Source organism: Acipenser ruthenus, chromosome 4, assembly GCF_902713425.1.
Source record: "Acipenser ruthenus chromosome 4, fAciRut3.2 maternal haplotype, whole genome shotgun sequence".
Lineage (NCBI taxonomy): Eukaryota > Metazoa > Chordata > Actinopteri > Acipenseriformes > Acipenseridae > Acipenser > Acipenser ruthenus.
In genome coordinates, this window is record NC_081192.1 from 106,341,638 (window position 1) to 106,365,792 (window position 24,155).

At 38.6% G+C, this 24,155-nt stretch overlaps 2 protein-coding genes across 2 annotated transcripts in view; both read left to right on the top strand.

Annotated features, from left to right (window-relative positions):
* Window positions 1-9,136, top strand: part of LOC117399815 (tetratricopeptide repeat protein 21B-like) — a 32,286-nt gene extending 23,150 nt beyond the window's left edge. The window contains exons 21-29 of the mRNA XM_033999198.3: window positions 52-162; window positions 1,434-1,515; window positions 1,646-1,796; window positions 2,688-2,849; window positions 3,233-3,440; window positions 3,714-3,938; window positions 4,956-5,076; window positions 5,521-5,588; window positions 5,825-9,136. Coding sequence (XP_033855089.3) covers window positions 52-162; window positions 1,434-1,515; window positions 1,646-1,796; window positions 2,688-2,849; window positions 3,233-3,440; window positions 3,714-3,938; window positions 4,956-5,076; window positions 5,521-5,588; window positions 5,825-5,902 — 1,206 coding nt within the window. The 3' untranslated portion in view covers window positions 5,903-9,136. The remainder of the gene's footprint in view (window positions 1-51; window positions 163-1,433; window positions 1,516-1,645; window positions 1,797-2,687; window positions 2,850-3,232; window positions 3,441-3,713; window positions 3,939-4,955; window positions 5,077-5,520; window positions 5,589-5,824) is intronic.
* Window positions 9,137-15,253: 6,117 nt separating this feature from the next.
* On the top strand, window positions 15,254-23,634 carry LOC117400728 (elastase-1-like). Its single transcript, XM_034001027.3, has 8 exons — window positions 15,254-15,874; window positions 16,351-16,460; window positions 18,906-19,012; window positions 19,807-19,935; window positions 20,343-20,479; window positions 21,430-21,575; window positions 22,029-22,175; window positions 23,220-23,634. Exons 1-8 carry the CDS (start codon window positions 15,844-15,846, stop codon window positions 23,247-23,249), a joined length of 837 nt encoding a protein of 278 aa, XP_033856918.1. The 5' UTR covers window positions 15,254-15,843; the 3' UTR covers window positions 23,250-23,634.
* The last annotated feature ends 521 nt before the right edge of the window (window positions 23,635-24,155 follow it).

A 24,155-nucleotide genomic window follows, 5' to 3' on the forward strand; every position in this document is an offset into this window, starting at 1 on the left:
ATGTATGGTATATTGTATGTTTATTTATATTTTACCATTCTAAACCCTTAGATAATGCTGGAGTTGGCTAATCTATACCTGGAGCAAGGAGATGTGGATTCTTGCCAGCACCAATGTGCGATGCTGCTCAAGAAGGAAGATGACAATGAAGATGCTGCTATGGTATTGCTGCATCACCAGCCAAGTCTCATTGCTATGTGGTGAACAGCAAGGGATCACGTTCATTACTTTGAAGACAAGGAGATTTCAAATATCCTTTTTCATATTCAGGGTATTTTCTGAAGCAGGTGAAAGGGCATTTCTATAGAGAGGTATAAAATGATGTTTGCATATATAAAACAAGCAAGTGCTCATAACAACAGCCATACTGCAATTGTTTTATTCCTCTCAGAAAATGTGTCTCTTGTGTTTGCACCAGCTTCAGAATAAAGCCCTCAATGTTCTGGCAATGAATATGCTTGAGGAACGCTGTCAACATCAAGGGTATGAATGTTTTAGAGTAAGAGTGCACATGCTTCTGTTGATGGACCTTACTGAGTAAATTTTAAGGGTGTGTCGATACTTGTCTATATTTTCAGAGCAATCGCCTTTAAGAAATGTGAAGTTGTTAATTATTAATTAAATAGAATAAAACGTGTTAATTACTCAACACAAAACAATACGGTCCCTCCATTTCCCTTGTTTACACAATTATTGAGTATCAATCAATGACAATCTTGACAGTTTTGCTTAATATAGAACCTGTTCGTAACCAAACTAATTAAAACTAATTTATATTTTACAAGCGATTATTTATTGTATCCTTTTGATATGAAATCCTTTGTTTTTTCACTTTCCTTAGTTTTCTTACAAATGTGTCATCTTTGCAGTGGATTGTGGGATTGTAGTCCTGGGAAAGATGTTATCTCCAATTATAAACTTAACAAAGAACTACATATCCCAGTTTCCACATGTTCATGTTTTAAGGTTAAGGAAAAGTCACGTTTATGCAACGAATCAGTTGCATTTGTTAGTTTTGCAACATATTTCCATTGCCAGTTGTCAGTAGGGCCTCGATACGGCAGTAAAAATGTCCGTGCCCCGGATGAGAGGAAAATTCAATTCCAATCGGCTTTTGAAACACTCAATGCAGAAGGCAATTGCCATTGAGTGGTACTCAACTGTAAAGGTGAAGGAAGGGCAGCTTTGTTTGTTTTGAAATCAACACATTCATTACTAGCTGTGATTTGATTGAGTTAATACCTGCCGACAGATCCTTCTTAAAGGCAATTTCTTGGAAACTACAAGTATCAGCGCACCCCTAGTAATTATTGAAACTTTGAAAGATGTTCACCCAGTGAAGTGCATTCACCTTTTTCCCTTGAGAGTGAACCCACAGAACATGAAGCGTTTCTATTAATGATCGTAATCCTTGAATGTGACTTCCCTTGTAGATGATGGCAGACCTCATGTTCAGAAGACAAGACTATGAGAAAGCAATACTCCATTACAGACAGCTGATGGAAAGAGCATCAGGTAGAACAGCTAACCCCTGGAATCATGCCTGGCAAAGTAGTATAATTCTTAGCGTCTCCCATGGGACCACAAGGTACAATCTTGGGCCAAACACATCATGATTGTATCTGTTTTTTTTTTACCTTAATAGGTAACTTTTCAATCTTGGCCAAGCTAATTGATTTACTGAGGAGAACTGGTAAACTCGATGATGCACCAGCGTTTCTGGAAATGGCAGAAAAGACATCTACCAGGTCTACTCTTGAACCAGGCTACAACTACTGCCAAGGGCTATATTTGTGGTATGTACTGCTTGAATACACTCCTGAAAAAGTTATACTCGGAGCAGAGAGATCTTGAGCTTTCAGGATCTGGCTTACTGTGTCACGTGAATGCAGTTTATGCCTTTAAGTGAAAAAAACTGACATAATGTTACAGGTCAACATACTTCTACAGTATAGAATTTATAGAATTAGAATTTAGAGAATGGAATGATTGTGTTTTACTCTTTGTTGATTGCAGAGCACATTCTCTCACAGTTCAGTCATAATAAATATGTTGCAGCAGTTGGTAGCTCAATCGTAGATTCACCCAATGAGATATGTGTCTAATATTGCTATGTGATGCAAGAGTAAATAGAGAATGTTACATGAATATTGATTTTAGCAAGAACATGCAAGTGGGTTAATTACTGATGTCCTTTCCAGTTAAATAAATCCTTCACTCCTATTAATCACCATAATCAGTAAAGAGAAACTAGTAAATGAAGGGTAGGAAACCTCAATTAGATACATTTGTATAGAAATGAACTTTATCCTCAATGAATCTAAGCATCCACTTAGCAATGCACTTAGAGGCTGTGTGGTCTAGTGGTTAAAGAAAGTTTAAGTCTAGTTGTAACCAGAAGGTCCCCGGTTCAAATCCCCCCTCAGCCACTGACTCATTGTGTGACCCTGAGCAAGTCACTTAACCTCCTTGTGCTCCATCTTTCGGGTGAGACGTAATTGTAAGTGACTCTGCAGCTGATGCATAGTTCACACACCCTAGTCTCTGTAAGTCGCCTTGGATAGAGGCGTCTGCTAAATAAACAAATAATAATGCAGCATCCTTTGGAACTGTGTGGTCTTCATTCTTATGTTATATGAAAAGAGCTTACTGCACAAATATATATATGTATATGTGATTTTATTCAGGCATATGGGACAGCCGAATGAGGCACTGAGGCATTTGAATAAGGCCCGTAAAGACACAGAGTGGGGACAAGATGCTGTGTACAACATGATCCAGATATGTCTGAATCCAGACAATGAGACCATAGGAGGAGAAGTGTTTGTAAGCATTGACGAGGAAACCAGGTAACACCATCCATGCATAGAGCCCCATTAAGAAGTCTCTAATGGTACTGCACAATGCAAATTACACAGAAACACAGCTTATCAATACATGCATAGCTATTGTAGTGGGCTGCTGGGCAGGTAACATGAGGTCAAAGTTTTGTTAGACAGACTCAGTGGACGGCCCAGATATATCTATTTAGTTACTGTTACACTCAGTCAACTACTAGAGAGAGTTCATTACAACACGCTGTATTATGAACCTATAAAAGGATCTGAAAAAGAAGGTTCAGCTACTAGAGAGAGTTAATTACAACACGCTGTATTATGAACCTGTAAAAGGATCTGAAATAGAAGGTTCAGGTATCAGATTAAGATACATCTCTTTTCCACTGGATTAACAGCAACAGCAACAATCTCTTGAAAGAAAGACAAGAGTCAGAGGAGATGGCAGTGAGGACAGCACTGAACTTACTGAAGGAGTATCACCCACGCACGCTGCAGGGAGAGAAGCAAGTGCTTCTGCTTCAGAACTGCTGCTTGATGGCTTCCAAAGACAAGACCAATGTTGAGAAGGCTCTCGTTGCATTCACTGAAATGGCTTCATCTGAGGTAAGGATGTATTGGTTGTTTAATATTTAGCAAGAATCACTCCCCTAGCGCTTACCTGACCTGCTCATACAGGTCCCATAGAGGTTTCTTAAAAAGGAGGTTATTATCTTTCATTCCCTACCTGCTCAATACAGGTAATGTCTGCAGTCTTTATTGACTGTGTTTTATAAGTTGGTCCTTTGAGTCCATATGTGTTAACAGTGCTAAATACCTCTGTAAGTATTACAAGTATCATACATGTGGTTGATGCCAATAGTGTTTGAATGATTCCAGAAGGAGCATGTGTCAGCCCTCCTGGCTATGGCACAAGCCTTCATGATCCTGAAGCAGACTCCCAGGGCCAGGAACCAGCTGAAGAGAATCACAAAAGTAGCCTGGAATGCAGCCGAGGCTGAAGACCTGGAAAAGTGCTGGTTGCTGCTGGCTGACATTTATATACAATCTGGCAAATATGACATAGCAACGGACTTGCTGAAACGCTGCCTACTGTACAACAAGGTGAGGCTGAAGCTTTGGGTTGAAGGTCCCGTCATAGTCATTCAGCTTGATCTTGTGTTGTTTTGCTGGGATACTTGATGCCTATATCTAAATGCATGTAAGGGCCCAGAAAAAAGAGAAAACAATCATTATGTAATGTTACCTTACGTAAGGTAGACCAAAATGAGTGCTAATCAGGGTCTTTAAAACCAGCCGACTGTCTGTGATGCTTATGTACTGTAGTATCAATTACATATGTATGTTGTCCAGAAGTATCAAACACTACTGAATTTAGAAACACTGAAAGAAGCATAATACATTTAATGACAAATATTCCAACAAGAAGTCTTTTTCAGTGTCTTCAAATGTCTTCTTTGTTGCATTTTGTGCAAATATTGATTGTAGTAAATACAGTGGTTTCCTAAAGTAGGTCACATATTTTAACCAGCCCTTACAATAGTTTCCCATAGTAAAAGCATAGTAAAGTGTGATAAAGCACAGTGAAAGCATGGTAAAGCATAGGTAATCACTGTTAAAGCCCATAGAGGTATGGTAAAGCATACTGAAATACATGGTAAACCAGGGTTAACTACGGTATAATCATGGGGGAAAACTGCAAAACCACATGGAAAAATACCATGGTAATCCTTTAAAGGAAAAGCCCATTGTTTTATACTACTGGAAAATGTGCTGCATGAACATGCTGTGTAATGTTTTGAGTTGCAGCTACCGTATCTAGCAAACAAACAAAACACTTTGCATTAGATGGCAGCATTTTCTCAGTTTTCAAGTGTTCTCTTCTCGTTTTCATTTGAAAAGTTTACCTACTGGAGTTGGGGTATAATATTAGATGGAATTGGTTAAATCTATAATGTAGTGTTTTAGCCTATTATAATAAAGCGAGCAATAACTAATTGTTTGCTTTTATTTAAAAACAATAGTTGGGATGTTTCAAGTTAATCATTTTGTTGAATAGTAGGGTTCTGGAAGTTTGGATCTAACCCTAAGATGTTGTTGTTTTTCTTTTCTGTCTTTCAGTCTTGCTGTAAAGCATTTGAATATCTGGGCTTCATTATGGAGAAGGAGCAATCTTATAAGGACGCTGCAAGTAACTATGAAATGGCCTGGAAATACAGCAACAGGGTGAACCCAGCTATAGGTGAGCTCCCTATTATCATCCTTTTAGCTACCTTTTGACCCAGCGCCACTGATAGAAACACAAAGGCAAGGGCTTGTGAATGTGGATGACATACAGTACAGTATACTGAGTAGTATGTTTGACATGCCCGACAGAAGCCAAAAATAATATAAAAAAAGAATCCTGACTTCATGTCTATGTTTTGTGGCTGCATCCTTGTTTTGGGTTTTGCCTCCCAAAAGCATTCACTAGAAGACCACAGCAGCGCCCCCTGCTGTTGTTTTAATGTTTTTTTTCCCTGTTTTCTTCTGCCACCTAGAGGCAAGAATAATGAAGTACAGCTGATTTAAGGTTTTTTCAGAAAATGCACACTTGCTGCAGTGCAGGGTTAGTAACATGTGGATTCCACTGTAGTGATGTACTAGTTGAGTGTGTTTATTCAGCAGCTGTCATTGTGTTTTACAGGTTACAAGCTTGCTTTTAATTACCTGAAGGATAAGAAATACACAGAGGCAATACATGTCTGTCACAAGGTATGTCATGTTTTTTAAGTATAAAGATCAGACTTAACACAGACTCTGTAGTCATGAAATCCAATCCAATCAAAATGTTTAAACAGTATCTCAATGCACTGTTCAAGAAAGTCACAATAAAATACATTTCTATAGAGAAACAGAGTCAAAGGAAAGCAAGATCCAAAATAAAAACAGTTTGGTATAATATAATGTTAAAAAGAACTCAATATTCATTGCATTTATTATTTCTCTAGGTTTTGACTGACCACCCTGATTACCCAAAAATTCGAAAAGATATCCTGGAAAAAGCCCAGTTCTCTCTTAGGCCATAAGATAAGGATGCATGTATATTGCCAACATAGTAAAAATATTTGGGACAGAATCATTTCTCGACTCATTTTAAAATGTGTTTATTAAATATTTTGTTGTGTAAAAATGGGATAACATTGTGTGTAATAAACACGTAGCCCTTTGCTGCCCAGTGTCCAGTCTATTGAGACAATAGTTATTGAATAGGTATGGGAACATACCCAGGGCAGTGAAGGGTTAGGATTACAATCAAACCGAAACAAGTAGCAGTATTCCATGTTGTAAAAGAGCAATGTTATACTCTTATTCTGCAGCTGCTTCGCTATGCAATTTGATATATGATGAATATAGCAGCAAGATTTAGCCTATATTTCCATGTCTGTTTAACACCACCAAACTATTGATATTATTAAAAATATAATGTAACCATGTCTCTGATTTGATATTTCTAAGCCTGGCTTCTATGCTCCATTGATATGAAAAATGAAATATTTACCCCTGTTTTTTTCCCCCAGTTTTGAATGTCTGTGGCAAAGTGGTAGATTGGTAGCAGGTGTATAGCAGGTGCAGTGCGGATGCAGTAATTCCAAATAACAAACAGACCACAAAGTACGGGTGAAATGAGGGTTTTAATGATTAGAAATCCAAGTGTCTGATGACCAGCCAGAAAACAATAATGAGCTGGCAATACACAGCGATGTGTATTGTGAAGTAATAAAAAAGGGGTTGCAGTCCCGCAAACAATAAACACGGTACAAAACACACACAATTAGACACACACGATCACAGGTCCAAAGTGAGTGCTCTCAGTGCTTGTGGTAAAGTACAATATATTACGTGCTATTGGTGAAAACAAGTGCTGTGGTGATCCGGCTTTGTGCTGGACCCTGGCGACAGCTCCGGATTTGTTTAGCCGTCTAGTGCTATTTAACAAAAAAACACAGACAGTTACTAAACTGAAAACATCAACAAAACACTCACAAACTCTCTATTTCAGTTTGGGGATATCTCCCGGTCCTTCCAGTCTCCTCGTAACACTGAAACCCAAGCGAAGAAAAAGATTTACAATTCTCCGGCCCCTTTTATGCGTTTATGCATGACCCCTTGGTAAACGATTACAGCTGACTCTATTGCTTGCAGCTGCTACCTCATTTACCTTCCAGGTCAATACGTTCCCGCATTGGAGTCTCGTCTTTTTCCAGGCTGACTGACCTCCCGACCAAGAGAATAAACTGTCAGACCTGTCCAAAGCCTTTCCCTTTAGCTACTTAGTACCCTCACAGGTCGAGAGGATTTACAACCAGAACTCATTATATTTCCGTCACAGTCTAAGTATGTTCCCACATTGCAGCAAATTCCCAAAACAGCTCAGAAGAAGTGAAAGTCAGTGGCAGTCCTTGAATCCCACATCCAAGCCAATCACCTCTTTCCACCCAGGGGCTCCCCCCCGAGTGGACCTCTATAGAGCTACCAGCTCCTGGAGGAGTGCAGGTGTGTGCTTGAGCTCACAGTGTCTGGACAGTAGGGTCCTCAGTAGAGCTATCATCTCCTGGAGGAGTGCAGGTGTGTGCTTGACCTCACAGTGTCTGGACAGTAAGGTCCTCTGTAGAGCTACCAGAAGTCATTTTTAGGGCAAAAAATGGTTTATTATTAAATATCCTTATGCCAAAGTAGTCCCATTTATTATTTTATTATTACTTATTTCTTAGCAGACGCCCTTATCCAGGGCGACTTTCAATTGCAAAAAATGTGGATACGGATACCTGTAAGAGTAAAATCAAATACAAGATACAGTGAATAGTTATAATTAAGAGCAGTAGTTGAATACAGCAAGGTATGTAGCAGTTCAGTGAAAGTACAGTTGGGTACCATATAGTCCAGTACAGTCGAGATTTTGAACTTTGAACTACACACTAAGTTAAGCTGAGTAAATTGATTTAATTGAAACATGCAAAAGTAAGTAAATATATTTTACTTGTGTTGAATTGTACATTGTCATTGAAAAGTTTCACCAGGAGTAGGGTGGCCATCTGGCTCCAGATTTACCGGACGCTTTGAGACAGAACGGATTTTCAGAATTCCTCTGAAACTGAAAGTAATTGATGTGTAAATTATCTACACCTTTGCTGAGATTAATCCTGTGGCAGAATTGCTGTGCATAGCAAACAAGTCACACTGATCAGCTGCTTCCCATCAGATCAATAATGATTAGCTACAGATGAATAGATGAGAAACGGGACCATGCTTTGCTTGGGAGAGTATTTGCATATTATTGCCGATTGACTATCTACGAACAGAAAATAAATAGCGACTAAGTGTCTGCAAAAAAATAAATTCATTCTTATTATAATTATAGAATTGTTTTGTCACAAATAAATCTAAAACCTGTTTTCCCTTGTACATGGTGCGATCACCTTTTTTGAGTGAAAGGTGTATGCGGCAGAGATAGATGTCTCTTTGATAGAAACAGTTTAATATATCTGAAGTCTTCCCACTGATGATGGGAATGGGAATGCAGAGATGGAAGCTCTGCTAACAAGATTTAAGTTTTTGCAGGTATCAGGCTTTTAAAGACACACCTGTGGTGACTTTGACAGACTCACTGAGAGCAGAAATTGACCCAAGACTGTGACAGCTACTGGAAGCAGGCTGAACTTTGGGATACAAATTGAACATTTGTGAAACTGCATGTGTGTTAAAATGTTGTAATAAGTGTACTGTGTTTTAAAGAATATAAAGCCAGCTGAAATACTAAACACATTGTTAAAACACACTGTTCGTACAAAAAGTTACTATATGCTATGTATTAACCTATAGTTATGTGAGAGCTTTCTATATTCCTGTTTATTCTGTTATAACAGTGAGAAATATTATTGTATCTTTGTAAGTCTGAGTAAAAAGGGAGCTAGGTTGGGGTCACACTGACCAAAAAACACCTGTGAAATGAGCTAAGCTTGTCTTTGTCTGAGCTACTGGTGCCAAGGTTTATAACCTTGAGCAGAAAGGCAGACGTGAGCATCAAGTTTCTTATTTAGAGAAGTAAGCTTGATCTGAAAGTAGTGTTTAAGCTAAACACAGGTATTCTAGAATAATTCAAACAGAATATACAGTAAGTATAAATGTTTTATTTCAACAGAAGAACTGTAAGAGTTTGAAACTAAGAGAATATAGTGCAGAAATGGACTTAAAGTAAAAACTTCAGTCAAAGCAGAATGGTACCAGTCTGTGTCAGGCATATAGTAGGCTTGCCAAAGAGAAGGTCATTAATCTTGGTAACCTTTGCTTGCTTGCGGTACCAGATGGGGGGGGGGGGGGTAACTGAAGGAAATAACTTTTTGGCAACTAATGAGAGTTTTAATGTTTGGGGGGTTTGAAATCCAAGGTTTCTATAATGAGTGATCTTTTACATATAAGAAATACCTCCTGGTACAGGAAAGGGGAGTCAGTGGTGAACTATATATGGCTTCATTAAATCATAGAAATTAATGAAGACCTGGTAAAAACAAGTGAGGGGGAGCCATAGCATAGGACCATGTTATGCCATACATCTGAGAAAATGCTTACAGAAGAGTCTTCTACTAATGATGGATGACCTCGACAGAGAAGCAAAAAATCTGTTGTTTTTTTTTTTAGAGCAGTCACATTTAGTTTAAAGCATTGATAGCAAAATGGGACTGTTATATTTTGACTATGTTCCTGATAGACTGGATTTGAGTGAGAATAATTGGATATATAATTGTTGGAATAATTAAACCAAAATATTGTTATGTATTAAACACATCTCTTTATATGTATTCTTCTATACTCCCACTGTATTCACATGCATGCTGTGTTCAGGAACTCCCTGGTACCAAAAAAGAATAACATCAGTTCAAAAGTTCACCTTACATATTTTGGAGATGTAGGAGAGGTGGACTAGGGGATGATGGATAATTAATCTTATGGAAGGAGTTACTGAGTGTTTTGAAAATGTTATTCACTTGAAGGACATGAGCTGTTAAGGCTGATTAATGTTTAAGATTTAATTATGGCTTCTGACTTAAAAAGCGAAGCAAAAACTATAAAAACCGAGGTAAAATCCTAGTCAAGTGTCACACAACTTGCTAACTACAAGCTGATGTGATCCATGCTCTTAAGATCTCTGATTGAGCCGATTGCTGTTGGTGTCGTATTTAGAAGTCTTTGCTTCTGTCTTTATATTATATTCTACACTTCCATATACACTGGAAGTTAAGCATATATTTTTAATCTGTATCTCTTTTATATTGATGCATTGTTATAAGGTACAGTATATGACTTATGTTGTAGTCTATGAGATTGATATATTGGATGTTTTAGGACTTATGAGCTTATGCATGCATAGCCTTAGGGCAAAACATGTTGTAACCATAAACGTAGGTATTAATGCTATTATACCTGTTAAGGCACTGGACCTCCCAGGTAGCCTGTCAGCTGGGATTCGATGTAGTCTGTAACTACTCAATCCATTTTTAAGCATTTAATAAACCGAAGGGGAACTAATACTACTCTGATTCATTAAAACTTCAAATTGAATGAGACTGTGTGAATTTCTTGATTATTAAAAGTCATCTGGATATGTTGCAAGCCCAGTGCATGAACGATCCACTTACAGGAGTTCGAAAGATCTTTATGTCCTCCTAAATGTCTCCCCTGAGTTTAAGAGTGTGCTTAGAGTATATATATATAATCCCGTTCTGTCTCAAAGTGTCCGGTAAATCTGGAGCCAGATGGCCACCCTAACCAGGAGGTGGAGCTGAATTCTTTTTTTTTTCTGTGCGTGCAAGACGTTGTTTCACCATAACGGGGAAAAAAATTAAATATTTTCCAGTAGCATTTACAAACAGCTAAAAAGAAGTGACAAAGTCGAGGTGAGCGAGTATAAAGTCAGTGATTTTTTCTTTCTTTTGGTATTTGTTCCTGTTTTGCTATCTTCCAGTTCATTTAATCGTTCTTCATCCAAATCGGCATGTCTACTTACTACTTTTGAGATTTTTATTGCTGGTAATTGGTCACTCAGTTTTATAGTTACTGTACATCTGTAACTGTAAACAACATGGCTACCGGCACTTTAAATTCACAAGGCTCCAGCTGTCCATATCCATCTAATATACGGACAGCTGGAGCCTTACTCGACCAATCACATTGCTTGTTTCACCTTCCATTGCCAGACCTGGATTATAAGATTGATTATTATACATTCCTCTGTACAAATAGTCAACATATATTGCCATAAACATATTGTAATGAATTGATATCTCAGCCCATTGAATCGAACAGCAAAGCATGCGATTGAAAGACGAACATCTTACCATTGAACTAAACAGCCAGCTCTGCAGTGCAGAGGTGCGCACACGTCCCATCCGACGCCAGCACCGTTCACTCATCAGCTCCTAGCAGGATTCATTACAATATGGATATCAGCACCGTTCACTCATCAGCTCCCAGCAGGATTCATTACAATATGGATATCAGCACCGTTCACTCATCAGCTCCTAGCAGGATTCATTACAGTATGGATATCAGCACCGTTCACTCATCAGCTCCTAGCAGGATTCATTACAATATGGATATCAGCACCGTTCACTCATCAGCTCCTAGCAGGATTCATTACAATATGGATATCAGCACCGTTCACTCATCAGCTCCTAGCAGGATTCATTACAATATGGATATCAGCACCGTTCACTCATCAGCTCTAGCAGGATTCATTACAATATGGATATCAGCACCGTTCACTCATCAGCTCTAGCAGGATTCATTACAATATGGATATCAGCACCGTTCACTCATCAGCTCCCAGCAGGATTCATTACAATATGGATATCAGCACCGTTCACTCATCAGCTCCTAGCAGGATTCATTACAATATGGATATCAGCACCAAAAGATACCAGCATTACTGTTATTGCACAAAAAAAACTCATTATATTGCAATAGGTAAATATTTGCAGTTTGGTTGTAATAATGTGAGCCCCGTTAACGCTGGTGGGAAGAGAACACCTGAGGTGATGTCCAGCGTATGTGGGAAGTGGAAAGGTGCCGCACACCATCTGAGGTTATATGAGGTGGTGGATTTAAATTGAATGCATCCCTGCAGGTTCCACTAATAATACATTGAATCTGTGTCTGACATGGTGTAATGCAGTCAGTCCAAGCGCATTCCCATTGGGAATTTGGGAGGTTTCTTCAGGATTATATTCTATATATATATATATATATATATATATATAGTGAAGGATTTTAGTCCTTTGGGTTCTTTTTCAGCACTTTACTGACCCAGCCACACACAAACTTGATTTTTCAAAGCGCTTGCATGCGATTTTTAATAAACAATAACAAAGAAAACAAAAGAAAAACAAACACCTAGCTCTATTCGAGCACCAACTAAAACACAGGAACCTAAACTATCTTGCAGGACAGCTAAGCCGTTTACCTGACAAACAAAACACCACAAACCACACAGGTTTAACACAGAACACCAAAAGTTTTTTACACTACCTTTTGCTTTTACGCTTGAGCACACTATCAAGCAGGCTTCTATACACACGAGCAGCCCTGAACAGATTGCTGCTGCCTTTAAATACCCTGAACCTGGCTCTACTTTACAATGATCACCAGGTGCAGGGGATAATTCATGATAAAACAATTAACAAATATAATTGAACAATAAAACAAAACAATTAAATTAAACCAATGTGCATTTGCACATGTTTTTTAATGCAGGGAGGATATTAACCCCCTCCCTGCTGTACTACTATTTATAGTATATATAGTATATAGTATATAGTATTTATAGCAGCAGTAATCCTTCTTAATATGTAGTTTTCTTACCATGTACTGGGAGCTTGATTAATGGGTCTGTTATCATCAAGGTCAAACATGGCTTTAGGAAAAACACAGTTTGGAAATGCAATATATTTCCATAGCCATGAAGTAGAATTGAAAGGAATACTTTATTGCCTCTCAATGTGAATGTGTTATCCCATGATCTGTTAATGATTGCGTATGACTGTTTCTATACTCACGCATATTTGGCATGTTTAATATTTAATAAAGTCACCTGCATTTCTTTGGTGGTCTCTGAGCAATCCTGAGTGAGGCTGTATGTGTGTAATTTGGCAAAACTAAAAATACTGTGCTTCTTGTTTTGAGACTACAGTATTTGCCTTTTCAAACTATTTTCTCACCCTCTGCAAATTCTAATTTACCCCTTGTACAAAGATGCAAAGAGGAGCATAGATTTTGTACAGTTGTAACAGTAAAAGCTCAAATCTGGTAAATCTTTTTACTGCCGTTTTACCAGTAATTGTCAACATTTTCCAAGTAAGGTGGTAAAAGTCCATAATTCTGAAGAAACAGATTGCTTTTCAGACATTTACCAGGTACTAAGAATATAAGAACATAAGAACATAAGAAAGTTTACAAACGAGAGGAGGCCATTCAGCCCATCTTGCTCGTTTGGTTGTTAGTAGCTTATTGATCCCAGAATCTCATCAAGCAGCTTCTTGAAGGATCCCAGGGTGTCAGCTTCAACAACATTACTGGGGAGTTGGTTCCAGACCCTCATAATTCTCTGTGTAAAAAAGTGCCTCCTATTTTCTGTTCTGAATGCCCCTTTATCTAATCTCCATTTGTGACCCCTGGTCCTTGTTTCTTTTTTCAGGTCAAAAAAGTCCCCTGGGTCGACATTGTCTAAACCTTTTAGGATTTTGAATGTTTGAATCAGATCACCATGTAGTTTTCTTTGTTCAAGACTGAATAGATTCAATTCTTTTAGCCTGTCTGCATACGACATGCCTTTTAAACCTGGGATAATTCTGGTTGCTCTTCTTTGCACTCTTTCTAGAGCAGCAATATCCTTTTTGTAACGAGGTGACCAGAACTGAACACAGTATTCTAGGTGAGGTCTTACCAATGCATTGTAAAGTTTTAACATTACTTCCCTTGATTTAAATTCAACACTTCTCACAATATATCCGAGCATCTTGTTGGTCTTTTTTATAGCTTCCCCACATTGTCTAATGAAGACATTTCTGAGTCAACATAAACTCCTAGGTCTTTTTCATAGATTGGTTTATTTGAGGTAACTGATTAGTGTGGGAAGTGTTGATCCATGCAACATTTGTTTCGAAAGCTTTGCAATAATGTGGGAATCCACAGCTGCATAAAAAGGAGTTGCTGGTAAATAGCTACCCTGCAGAATATTCTCCAGATTGAATGAATAAACCCTTAACCCTTACACTTTCTAATACGTACCGTACCATCAATTCTAGCTTCATGACACATTTACTTACTTATTTAGGAAATATGTAACTGGTTTCCTATGAAAGTTTGATACATTCATAGGAAGTAAAAGCTATCATCTGAATTGAACCCTAACCCTCATGAACCCAACATGTAGACGCAGGACTTGCTGAGGTGCAGTAAACCAGTCCTATAGGGTATTGAATGGACTTGATGAGGTGCAGTAGCATGTGTTCACTAAACCAGTCCTATAGGATATTGAATGGACTTGATGAGGTGCAGTAGCATGTGTTCAGTAAACCAGTCCTATAGGGTATCGAATGGACTTGATGAGGTGCAGTAGCATGTGTTCAGTAAACCAGTCCTATAGGATATCGAATGGACTTGATGAGGTGCAGTAGCATGTGTTCACTAAACCAGTCCTATAGGGTATTGAATGGACTTGATGAGGTGCAGTAGCATGTGTTCACTAAACCAGTCCTATAGGATATTGAATGGACTTGATGAGGTGCAGTAGCATGTGTTCAGTAAACCAGTCCTATAGGGTATTGAATGGACTTGATGAGGTGCAGTAGCATGTGTTCACTAAACCAGTCCTATAGGATATTGAATGGACTTGATGAGGTGCAGTAGCATGTGTTCAGTAAACCAGTCCTATAGGGTATCGAATGGACTTGATGAGGTGCAGTAGCATGTGTTCAGTAAACCAGTCCTATAGGATATTGAATGGACTTGATGAGGTGCAGTAGCATGTGTTCACTAAACCAGTCCTATAGGATATTGAATGGACTTGATGAGGTGCAGTAGCATGTGTTCAGTAAACCAGTCCTATAGGGTATTGAATGGACTTGATGAGGTGCAGTAGCATGTGTTCAGTAAACCAGTCCTATAGGATATTGAATGGACTTGATGAGGTGCAGTAGCATGTGTTCAGTAAACCAGTCCTATAGGGTATTGAATGGACTTGATGAGGTGCAGTAGCATGTGTTCAGTAAACCAGTCCTATAGGATATTGAATGGACTTGATGAGGTGCAGTAGCATGTGTTCAGTAAACCAGTCCTATAGGATATTGAATGGACTTGATGAGGTGCAGTAGCATGTGTTCAGTAAACCAGTCCTATAGGGTATTGAATGGACTTGATGAGGTGCAGTAGCATGTGTTCAGTAAACCAGTCCTATAGGGTATTGAATGGACTTGATGAGGTGCAGTAGCATGTGTTCACTAAACCAGTCCTATAGGATATTGAATGGTGGAGTTGGGTTTATTCAAATTCATTTACAAAGCGTTGCTGGTTACAGATAATAATGTCATGCGGATATGTTGGCGTCATTCGTGGCAGTGGAGATATGTCTCGAGAGTGGGTTTCTAGATATTTTAAAATTGGTATTATAGTACATAACAGAGAGACCTATAGGTACAAAATACCCAGACTAATGTAAAACATGACAAAAAGTAAGGAAACTCTAGAAACTTCTGACACACTATACAGGATGCCTTATAACTGCTCTTTAGTCTTCATCAATTCCAATTGCATTACAAACAGGCTGAACAATGCAATCTCATGCAAGCTTTCTTATCTTGACCTCGCTTTAAAATAACAGCAGTCCTGTTTCAACGGAGTGGAACTTATCAAGCAGTGCTCTATATAAGTCAATAGGGAAGCCTCAGCGCTCTCATTTCAAGTCAAACGGTTCAGAATGTGGCATTTATTGATCCTGGCTCTCCTGGGTAAGTCGATTTTAAATCAGTTTATTTTAACAGTTTAGATTCATGCCTAACAAATTGCTATTATTATTATTATTATTATTATTATTATTATTATTATTATTATTATTATTATTATTATTATTATTTATTTATTTATTTATTTCTTAGCAGACGCCCTTATCCAGGGCGACTTACAATTGTTACAAGATATCACATTATTTTTTACATACAATTACCCATTTATACAGTTGGGTTTTTACTGGAGCAATCTAGGTAAAGTACCTTGCTCAAGGGTACAGCAGCAGTGTCCCCCACCTGGGATTGAACCCACGACCCTCCGGTCAAGAGTCCAGAGCCCTAACCACTACTCCACACTGCTGCTATTTGAAGTAATTTAGCAAAAGCAATCGAATCTTGTAGGTGACTGTTGCCATTAATTTAGAAACTGCTAACCAGGGCTAGCGATACTAACGGTATATACCTTTGATATCCTTCAGGGTCAGTCTCTGGAGAGGGAGCTGTGGATGACTTCAATGTCATAAACAAACCAAAAGCCCACAAGGTTGTCGGAGGGGAGGAGGTTGAACCCAATAGCTGGCCTTGGCAGGTAAGGGTATTTTGTAGTTGTTGCAATGCAAATATAACAAGTTCTGTACTATACAATAGAGCAGGAGTCTCCAGCCCTGGTCCTGGAGAGCCCCAAGGTTTTCTAGGTGTCTTTACATCATCAGTGGCTGAAGATCTGGAACACCAATAATTGGTGCAATGAAGGAAGTGAGAGGTCGGTTCAAATGAAAGCCAGCAGCCCCAGTAGCTCCGCAGGACTGGGGGACCCCTGCAGCAGAGCCTTGCAGGGACAGGGCCCCTGGCTGCTGTAAAAGTAGGGCCAGTCAGGAAGCGCATGCCAGACATTATCAACTGTGATGTTTGTTTATCAAGGACAAATAAGATACTAGCTATTCGACTGATGATTTAGTCTGGTATTGGAAGAGCCTAAAATATGCTTGATATTCAGGTGATTTGATCTAAAGTTAAAATGGTTGATATTCAGGTGATTTGATGGTGATTTGATGTAAGGTTAAAGTCATTGATATTCAGGTGATTTGATCTAAGGTTAAAGTGATTGATATTCAGGTGATTTGATGTAAGGTTAAAGTGATTGATATTCAGGTGATATGATGTAAGGTTAAAGTGATTGATATTCAGGTGATTTGATCTAAGGTTAAAGTGATTGATTTCAGGTGATTTGATCTAAGGTTAAAGTGATTGATATTCAGGTGATTTGATCTAAGGTTAAAGTGATTGATATTCAGGTGATTTGATCTAAGGTTAAAGTGATTGATATATTCAGGTGATTTGATCTAAGGTTAAAGTGATTGATATTCAGGTGATTTGATCTATGGTTAAAGTGATTGATATTCAGGTGATTTGATCTAAGGTTAAAGTGATTGATATTCAGGTGATTTGATGTAAGGTTAAAGTGATTGATATCCAGGTGATTTGATCTAAGGTTAAAGTGATTGATATTCAGGTGATTTGATCTAAGGTTAAAGTGATTGATATTCAGGTGATTTGATCTAAGGTTAAAGTGATTGATATTCAGGTGATTTGATCTAAGGTTAAAGTGATTGATTTCAGGTGATTTGATCTAAGGTTAAAGTGATTGATATTCAGGTGATTTGATCTAAGGTTAAAGTGATTGATATTCAGGTGATTTGATCTAAGGTTAAAGTGATTGATATATTCAGGTGATTTGATCTAAGGTTAAAGTGATTGATATTCAGGTGATTTGATCTATGGTTAAAGTGATTGATATTCAGGTGATTTGATCTAAGGTTAAAGTGATTGATATTCAGGTGATTTGATGTAAGGTTAAAGTGATTGATATCCAGGTGATTTGATCTAAGGTTAAAGTGATTGATATTCAGGTGATTTGATCTAAGGTTAAAGTGATTGATATATTCAGGTGATTTGATCTAAGGTTAAAGTGATTGATATTCAGGTGATTTGATCTAAGGTTAAAGTGATTGATATTCAGGTGATTTGATCTAAGGTTAAAGTGATTGATATTCAGGTGATTTGATCTAAGGTTAAAGTGATTGATATTCAGGTGATTTGATCTAAGGTTAAAGTGATTGATATTCAGGTGATTTGATCTAAGGTTAAAGTGATTGATATTCAGGTGATTTGATCTAAGGTTAAAGTGATTGATATTCAGGTGATTTGATCTAAGGTTAAAGTGATTGATATTCAGGTGATTTGATCTAAGGTTAAAGTGATTGATATTCAGGTGATTTGATCTATGGTTAAAGTGATTGATATTCAGGTGATTTGATCTAAGGTTAAAGTGATTGATATATTCAGGTGATTTGATCTATGGTTAAAGTGATTGATATTCAGGTGATTTGATCTAAGGTCAAAGTGATTGATATTCAGGTGATTTGATCTAAGGTTAAAGTGATTGATATTCAGGTGATTTGATCTAAGGTTAAAGTGATTGATATTCAGGTGATTTGATCTAAGGTTAAAGTGATTGATATTCATGTGATTTGATCTAAGGTTAAAGTGATTGATATTCAGGTGATTTGATCTATGGTTAAAGTGATTGATATTCATGTGATTTGATCTAAGGTTAAAGTGATTGATATTCAGGTGATTTGATCTAAGGTTAAAGTGATTGATATTCAGGTGATTTGATCTAAGGTTAAAGTGATTGATATTCAGGTGATTTGATCTCAGGTTAAAGTGAGTTGCCTGTCTGAACCAGGTCTTTTTTGATTGATTGTGCCAGTCTTTTAGTAGCACACGTTACACTTTCTTTAAATGTAATATTCTACAGCATATCCTATCTATTTGTCCCATTCGTATTAAATGTTGTAGAACTCATGTTCCAGACATGTTTCACTATTGACTAAAGCTGAAGAGGTGAGATCGCTTTATCATCCAAAGAGCAGCAGCGTTGGTGTTTCCAGCACACATGTGTAAAAGGCTTTGGTGTGACTCACAAATGTGAAGTTAGCCGCTTTGTAACCTGAACCAGTTTGGTTTGTAGGTCTCTCTGCAGTACACCTACCCCAATGCAGGAGGCTGGGCTCACACCTGTGGAGGAAGCCTGATTTCTCCCTTCTGGGCCATGACTGCAGCTCACTGTGTGGATTTGTAAGTTCAATTGTGATCACAGCTGATCACGCTAACCTCATAACAGTATTATTATTATTATTATTATTTATTTCTTAGCAGACACCCTTATCCAGGGCGACTTACAATTGTTACAAGATATCACATTATACAGATATCACATTATTTTTACATACAATTACCCATTTATACAGTTGGGTTTTTACTGGAGCAATCTAGGTAAAGTACCTTGCTCAAGGGTACAACAGCAGTGTCCCCCACTGGGGATTGAACCCATAACCCTCCGGTCAAGAGTCCAGAGCCCTAACCACTACTCCACACTGCTGCCCATATAGAGTACTCTCAACAGAACCCCGTGCTGCAGCACCTGTAGCATACCCACAACGCTTTGCAGCTGACGTATATTCTTTAAACTGCTGTGTACGTCTGCTTCTTTCTTCCTATCATTTCAATTGAACCCTAATACTAGCCTTAATCCGACACGTATGAAGCATGAATTGATCAGGTGCAGAAGCAATTCTTTCTTTCTTTCGTTCTTTATTTCTTTCTTTCTTTCTTTCTTTATTCATCTGTTGTTCTTTCTATCTATCTATGTATCTATGTATCTATCTATCTATCTGTGTATCTATCTATCTATCTATCTGTCTATCTATCTATCTATCTATCTATCTATCTATCTGTCTATCTATCTATCTATCTATCTATCTATCTGTCTATCTATCTATCTATCTATCTATCTATCTATCTATGTATGTAACAGTGTTTAAGAGTGCAGATCCCTTGTATTGTGAATGGACTGTGATATGGTTTTCTAGTGATGATGGTGCTACTTACCGTGTGGCTCTGGGTGAGCACAACCTGTTCGGGAATGAAGGAATTGAGTACCACAGGACTGTGGATAAGGTCATCATACACCAGCAATGGACTGGCTCTTTAGCTAAAGGGTGAGCTACAGACTGACCTTTCTGAATGATAACTGAGGGCTAATGTTAAACTATTCAATTTATTGGGAAGTAACATTTTTTAGGTGTCTAATTACTGTGTATTTACATGGTAGTTACTTAGGAAATACATGTATACTGACACATCATTACAACGTTATTATGCATAGTTACAATGTACTTAATGTGTACATTTATTTTGCATGATATAAACCAAACCCTAACCCTCACCCTATCCCTAACCCTAACCCTAACCCCTTTCTGATACAATTGTGCACTTACATATATCATGCAAAAAGATTTATACATTACATTGTAACTATGCATAGTACTACATGACTACAGTACAAGTACACAGTAATTAAAGACCCTTCATATAAATCTTTCTTAAACACTGTGTTTGTTTTCAGGTTCGACATTGCCCTGCTTCACCTGGAGAGGCCTGCCTTTGACAGTGGCGCTGTAAAGATTGCAGTGTTACCCCAGCCCGGAGACATCCTGCCCAGCGGCTTCCCATGTTACATCACTGGTTGGGGCCTCACAGAGAGTACGGGCGCTTTGCAGCACACTCTCACCAACATATACCACAGGAATAACACGTGAATATCTTCTGCACCTCCTCCGAGTCCTGAAGCAATTCATTTTCAATTCAGCCCTGTTCATTCCTCATGATTTCAAAACATTTCTCCTCCCCGTTCCTCATGAATTCACTGTTCATTCTTCACTAATTCATACCCTCTCACTCACCCTCCAGGGGATTGGGAGAAGTGTCAGTGGGGTTGGGAGCTGTTGATTCAGGCATGAACGCATCATGCCTCATACATGAGAGCAACATCATGTGTTACAAAGGAACATGGAATGAATTTGGGTAATTAAATCCACATGAATTAAGATGTTTGAATTGAAAATGAATGAGTCCAGAACTCAGAGGAAGTGCATGAGATATTCAGGTGTTATTCCTGTGGGATTCAGTCAGAATGCATCATGAACTTGCAGCCATGCTTTGTTCCCTTAGTTATAAACAGTGAGAGAGGGAAAGTAAGGGAATGAACGAGTCTGGTATCCATCCTTGTCAGGACTGTAATTGGAGTCGGGGAGGTGGTGTACTGGGTAGAGCAATCACATCTCACCTGCATGACACAGGTTTCTACCAGTATTCTAACAGGCTGCTCATTCCTGTTACACAGGGTGATGAGTCGATGCATGAATGATCGATGGGTTCACTGTCACAGCTGCAGTATTTTAACAGGCTGTTCATTCCTGTTACACAGTGTGATGAGTCGATGCATGAATGATCGATGGGTTCATTGTCACAGCTCCAGTATTCTAACAGGCTGCTCATTCCTGTTACACAGGGTGATGAGTCGATGCATGAATGATCGATGGGCTCATTGTCACAGCTCCAGTATTTTAACAGGCTGTTCATTCCTGTTACACAGTGTGATGAGTCGATGCATGAATGATCGATGGGCTCATTGTAACATTCCTGTTACACAGGTGGAGGGGAGGCCTCTCCGGTGCTGCTCCAGGCCCTCCTCCCTGTGATTGACACCCTGACCTGCTCCACTCGGGAATACTGGGATTTCTACTCCAGTGACAAAGTGATCTGTGCCGGGGGGGATGGAAGTCTGGCCGGGTGTCAAGTAAGTACATCAAAGACTCAGTACACTGACCAGTCCCAGATACTCTCTCTATCTCATTTACAGAGGCTGTGTTCTGACTGTGTAAGTACATGAAAGACTCTGTACACTGACCAGTCCCAGATACTCTCTCTATCTCATTTACAGAGGCTGTGTTCTGACTGTGTAAGTACATGAAAGACTCTGTACACTGACCAGTCCCAGATACTCTCTCTATCTCATTTACAGAGGCACATGCATGGAGTCATATGGTAACCCTACCTCCACACAAAGTGCACATGCTGTGTTTTAATACCTCCAGGAAAAAAAACCGATCATGCCATGTCACATGCAATGTTCACACACGTTCCCTCTTATCAAAATAATTACAGGCTGCTTGTGGAATATCTGTGCTAAACTGTGGAGGGAGCTGCTGTACCTGTTTCCCAGTGTTCTCTGCTACCTCTCTTCACTCAGGGTGACTCCGGAGGCCCGCTGAACTGTCTGGTTGAGGGAGTGTGGCAAGTCCATGGCATTGCAAGCTTCGGCCCCATCATCTGTAACACCTACAAGAAGCCAACGGTATTCACTCGGGTCTCAGACTACATTGGCTGGATCTGGGAAGTAAGTCTCTGCTGTTAACATGCAGTTCATGCCCATTCATATCTATTAAACACATTCAAAAACGCTCAAATATGTTTAAACAAACTCAATAAACAAGATCATGTCATGGACTTGACTTGATCATGTCAAGTCCAGGAGGTAATGCATCTACAACTGCTGTTTTGGCACCATCTGGTGGCTGGAGGCTGAAACTACTTTATTATAACCACCTTTTCTTGGCAGCAATAACTATAATTGTTTTAATTTATTTTAAATGCATATATATGCAGGGAGTTATTATACTTCCCAAAAAATATACATTTTCCAAAATGTAAATATGTAATATGAAAAAAAACCCTCTTCATACACATAAGGGTTTGTTTTGTCCATATTAAAACATACAGTACAGTATGTATATAGCTTATGCTGTATACTGTGTATTATATGTACATGACACAACAACAGACACCTGACCCGGGTCACAGAGCTTTAACTCTAGTTAATTAGAACCTTGTTATTAACAAAATGCACTTTGACATTCATAAACTGCTGGACTGTTGCTGGCTTCGTTAACAACAGTCTATAAATATCAAACTGTTTCAATGATCCAGCTATGAAGCAAGAACCTATTGGTGATATTGGGAGTTCCCTCGGAGATCATGCTAGAGTCAAGCAAGACCATGAATGCAAGTTTAAAGCAGGAGCTGTGCCAGGATGATACGAGGATAAGGAAGGACGCCTGCCTTGCACACACAATGCCAGGGTTAGGCAGAGATGATGCAAGGATCACACAAGGAAATAAATCAGTGGTTTTGTGCAAGGTGTACATCAATCAATCAGTCTGTATTACTTACACAGCACCTCTCCTGACAAACACACGCAGTCGCTCCTTGTCTCTGTGATGTGTCGTACTTGCACAGTGTGCTTCTCATGCTTTTGCATGCCTTGCTTGATTCTAGCAGAATCCTTGTGTTTTTTGGGGGTAAAGGTAGAGTCATTTGAAGTGTGTCAAGCTAATCAATACTATTAAGTGACTGACATCAATGCTTTTTATTTTATTTTCAGACAATGGAAAGCAATGGTGGTGCCTTCTAAGTGTTCATATCCAAACCCTGCTTGTTCAAGTGACTCTGCAGCTGATGCACAGATCACACACCCTAGTCTCTGTTAGTCGCCTTGGATAAAGGCGTCTGCTAAATAAACAAATAATAATAAAAACAAACACTCCTTTAATCACAACTTTCTTCCTGTTATGTTTTTTTTTATATATTTTTAAGGAAAAGGTAATAATAATGGAAAACAAGCTTATCTGGTGTAAATGAATACAAAAAGCCCTTTTAAATTCCTTTGATTTCTCTGTTCATTTGAACTGGGTTTAACAGTTTTCCACAGGTTTCTGCACGTGGTCCTTGCCTTTTCGTCTATGAATTGCACGTCACAAAGGGGACAAACACTTGCTTTTTCTCAAGACTGTACACACTGTAAGCTGCAGTCAGTTATCCAGTTATATTATTCTAAAGCAGTTCTCACTTTGAGCACCGGATGGCAGTGTTTACTTGCAAATGTAAAATGCTTCCACCTATGCCCTATTTGTCAAGGTGTTTAAAGCTAAGTGCATGTTGCATCACTGCTGTGAACGTAAATAAATAATAATGATTAAAAGCATGCATCTTGCATTGTGGTGCGAGTACCTTCATAATTCTTGCCCAATTTATTTTAAATTTGAAACACTTACCTTTGCGAAAGTGCATAACAAGACAGCCGATATCACAATCTATTAATCTAGTCCTGTGCAGTACGCCAGTCAAATTAAAGGGCCTATCAAGGAAAATTCCACTGAATGAATAGTTTTGGTATCTGAACAGTTTCTAGATTGCTGTTGGGTCAAATATTCAAACAAAAACATATTTGAAATGTCTCCAGAGTCAGAAATACCACATTATTCTTGATTAGTATTTTTGCAGTTTTACCTCTGGTTATACTCTGCATTGATCATAGTTT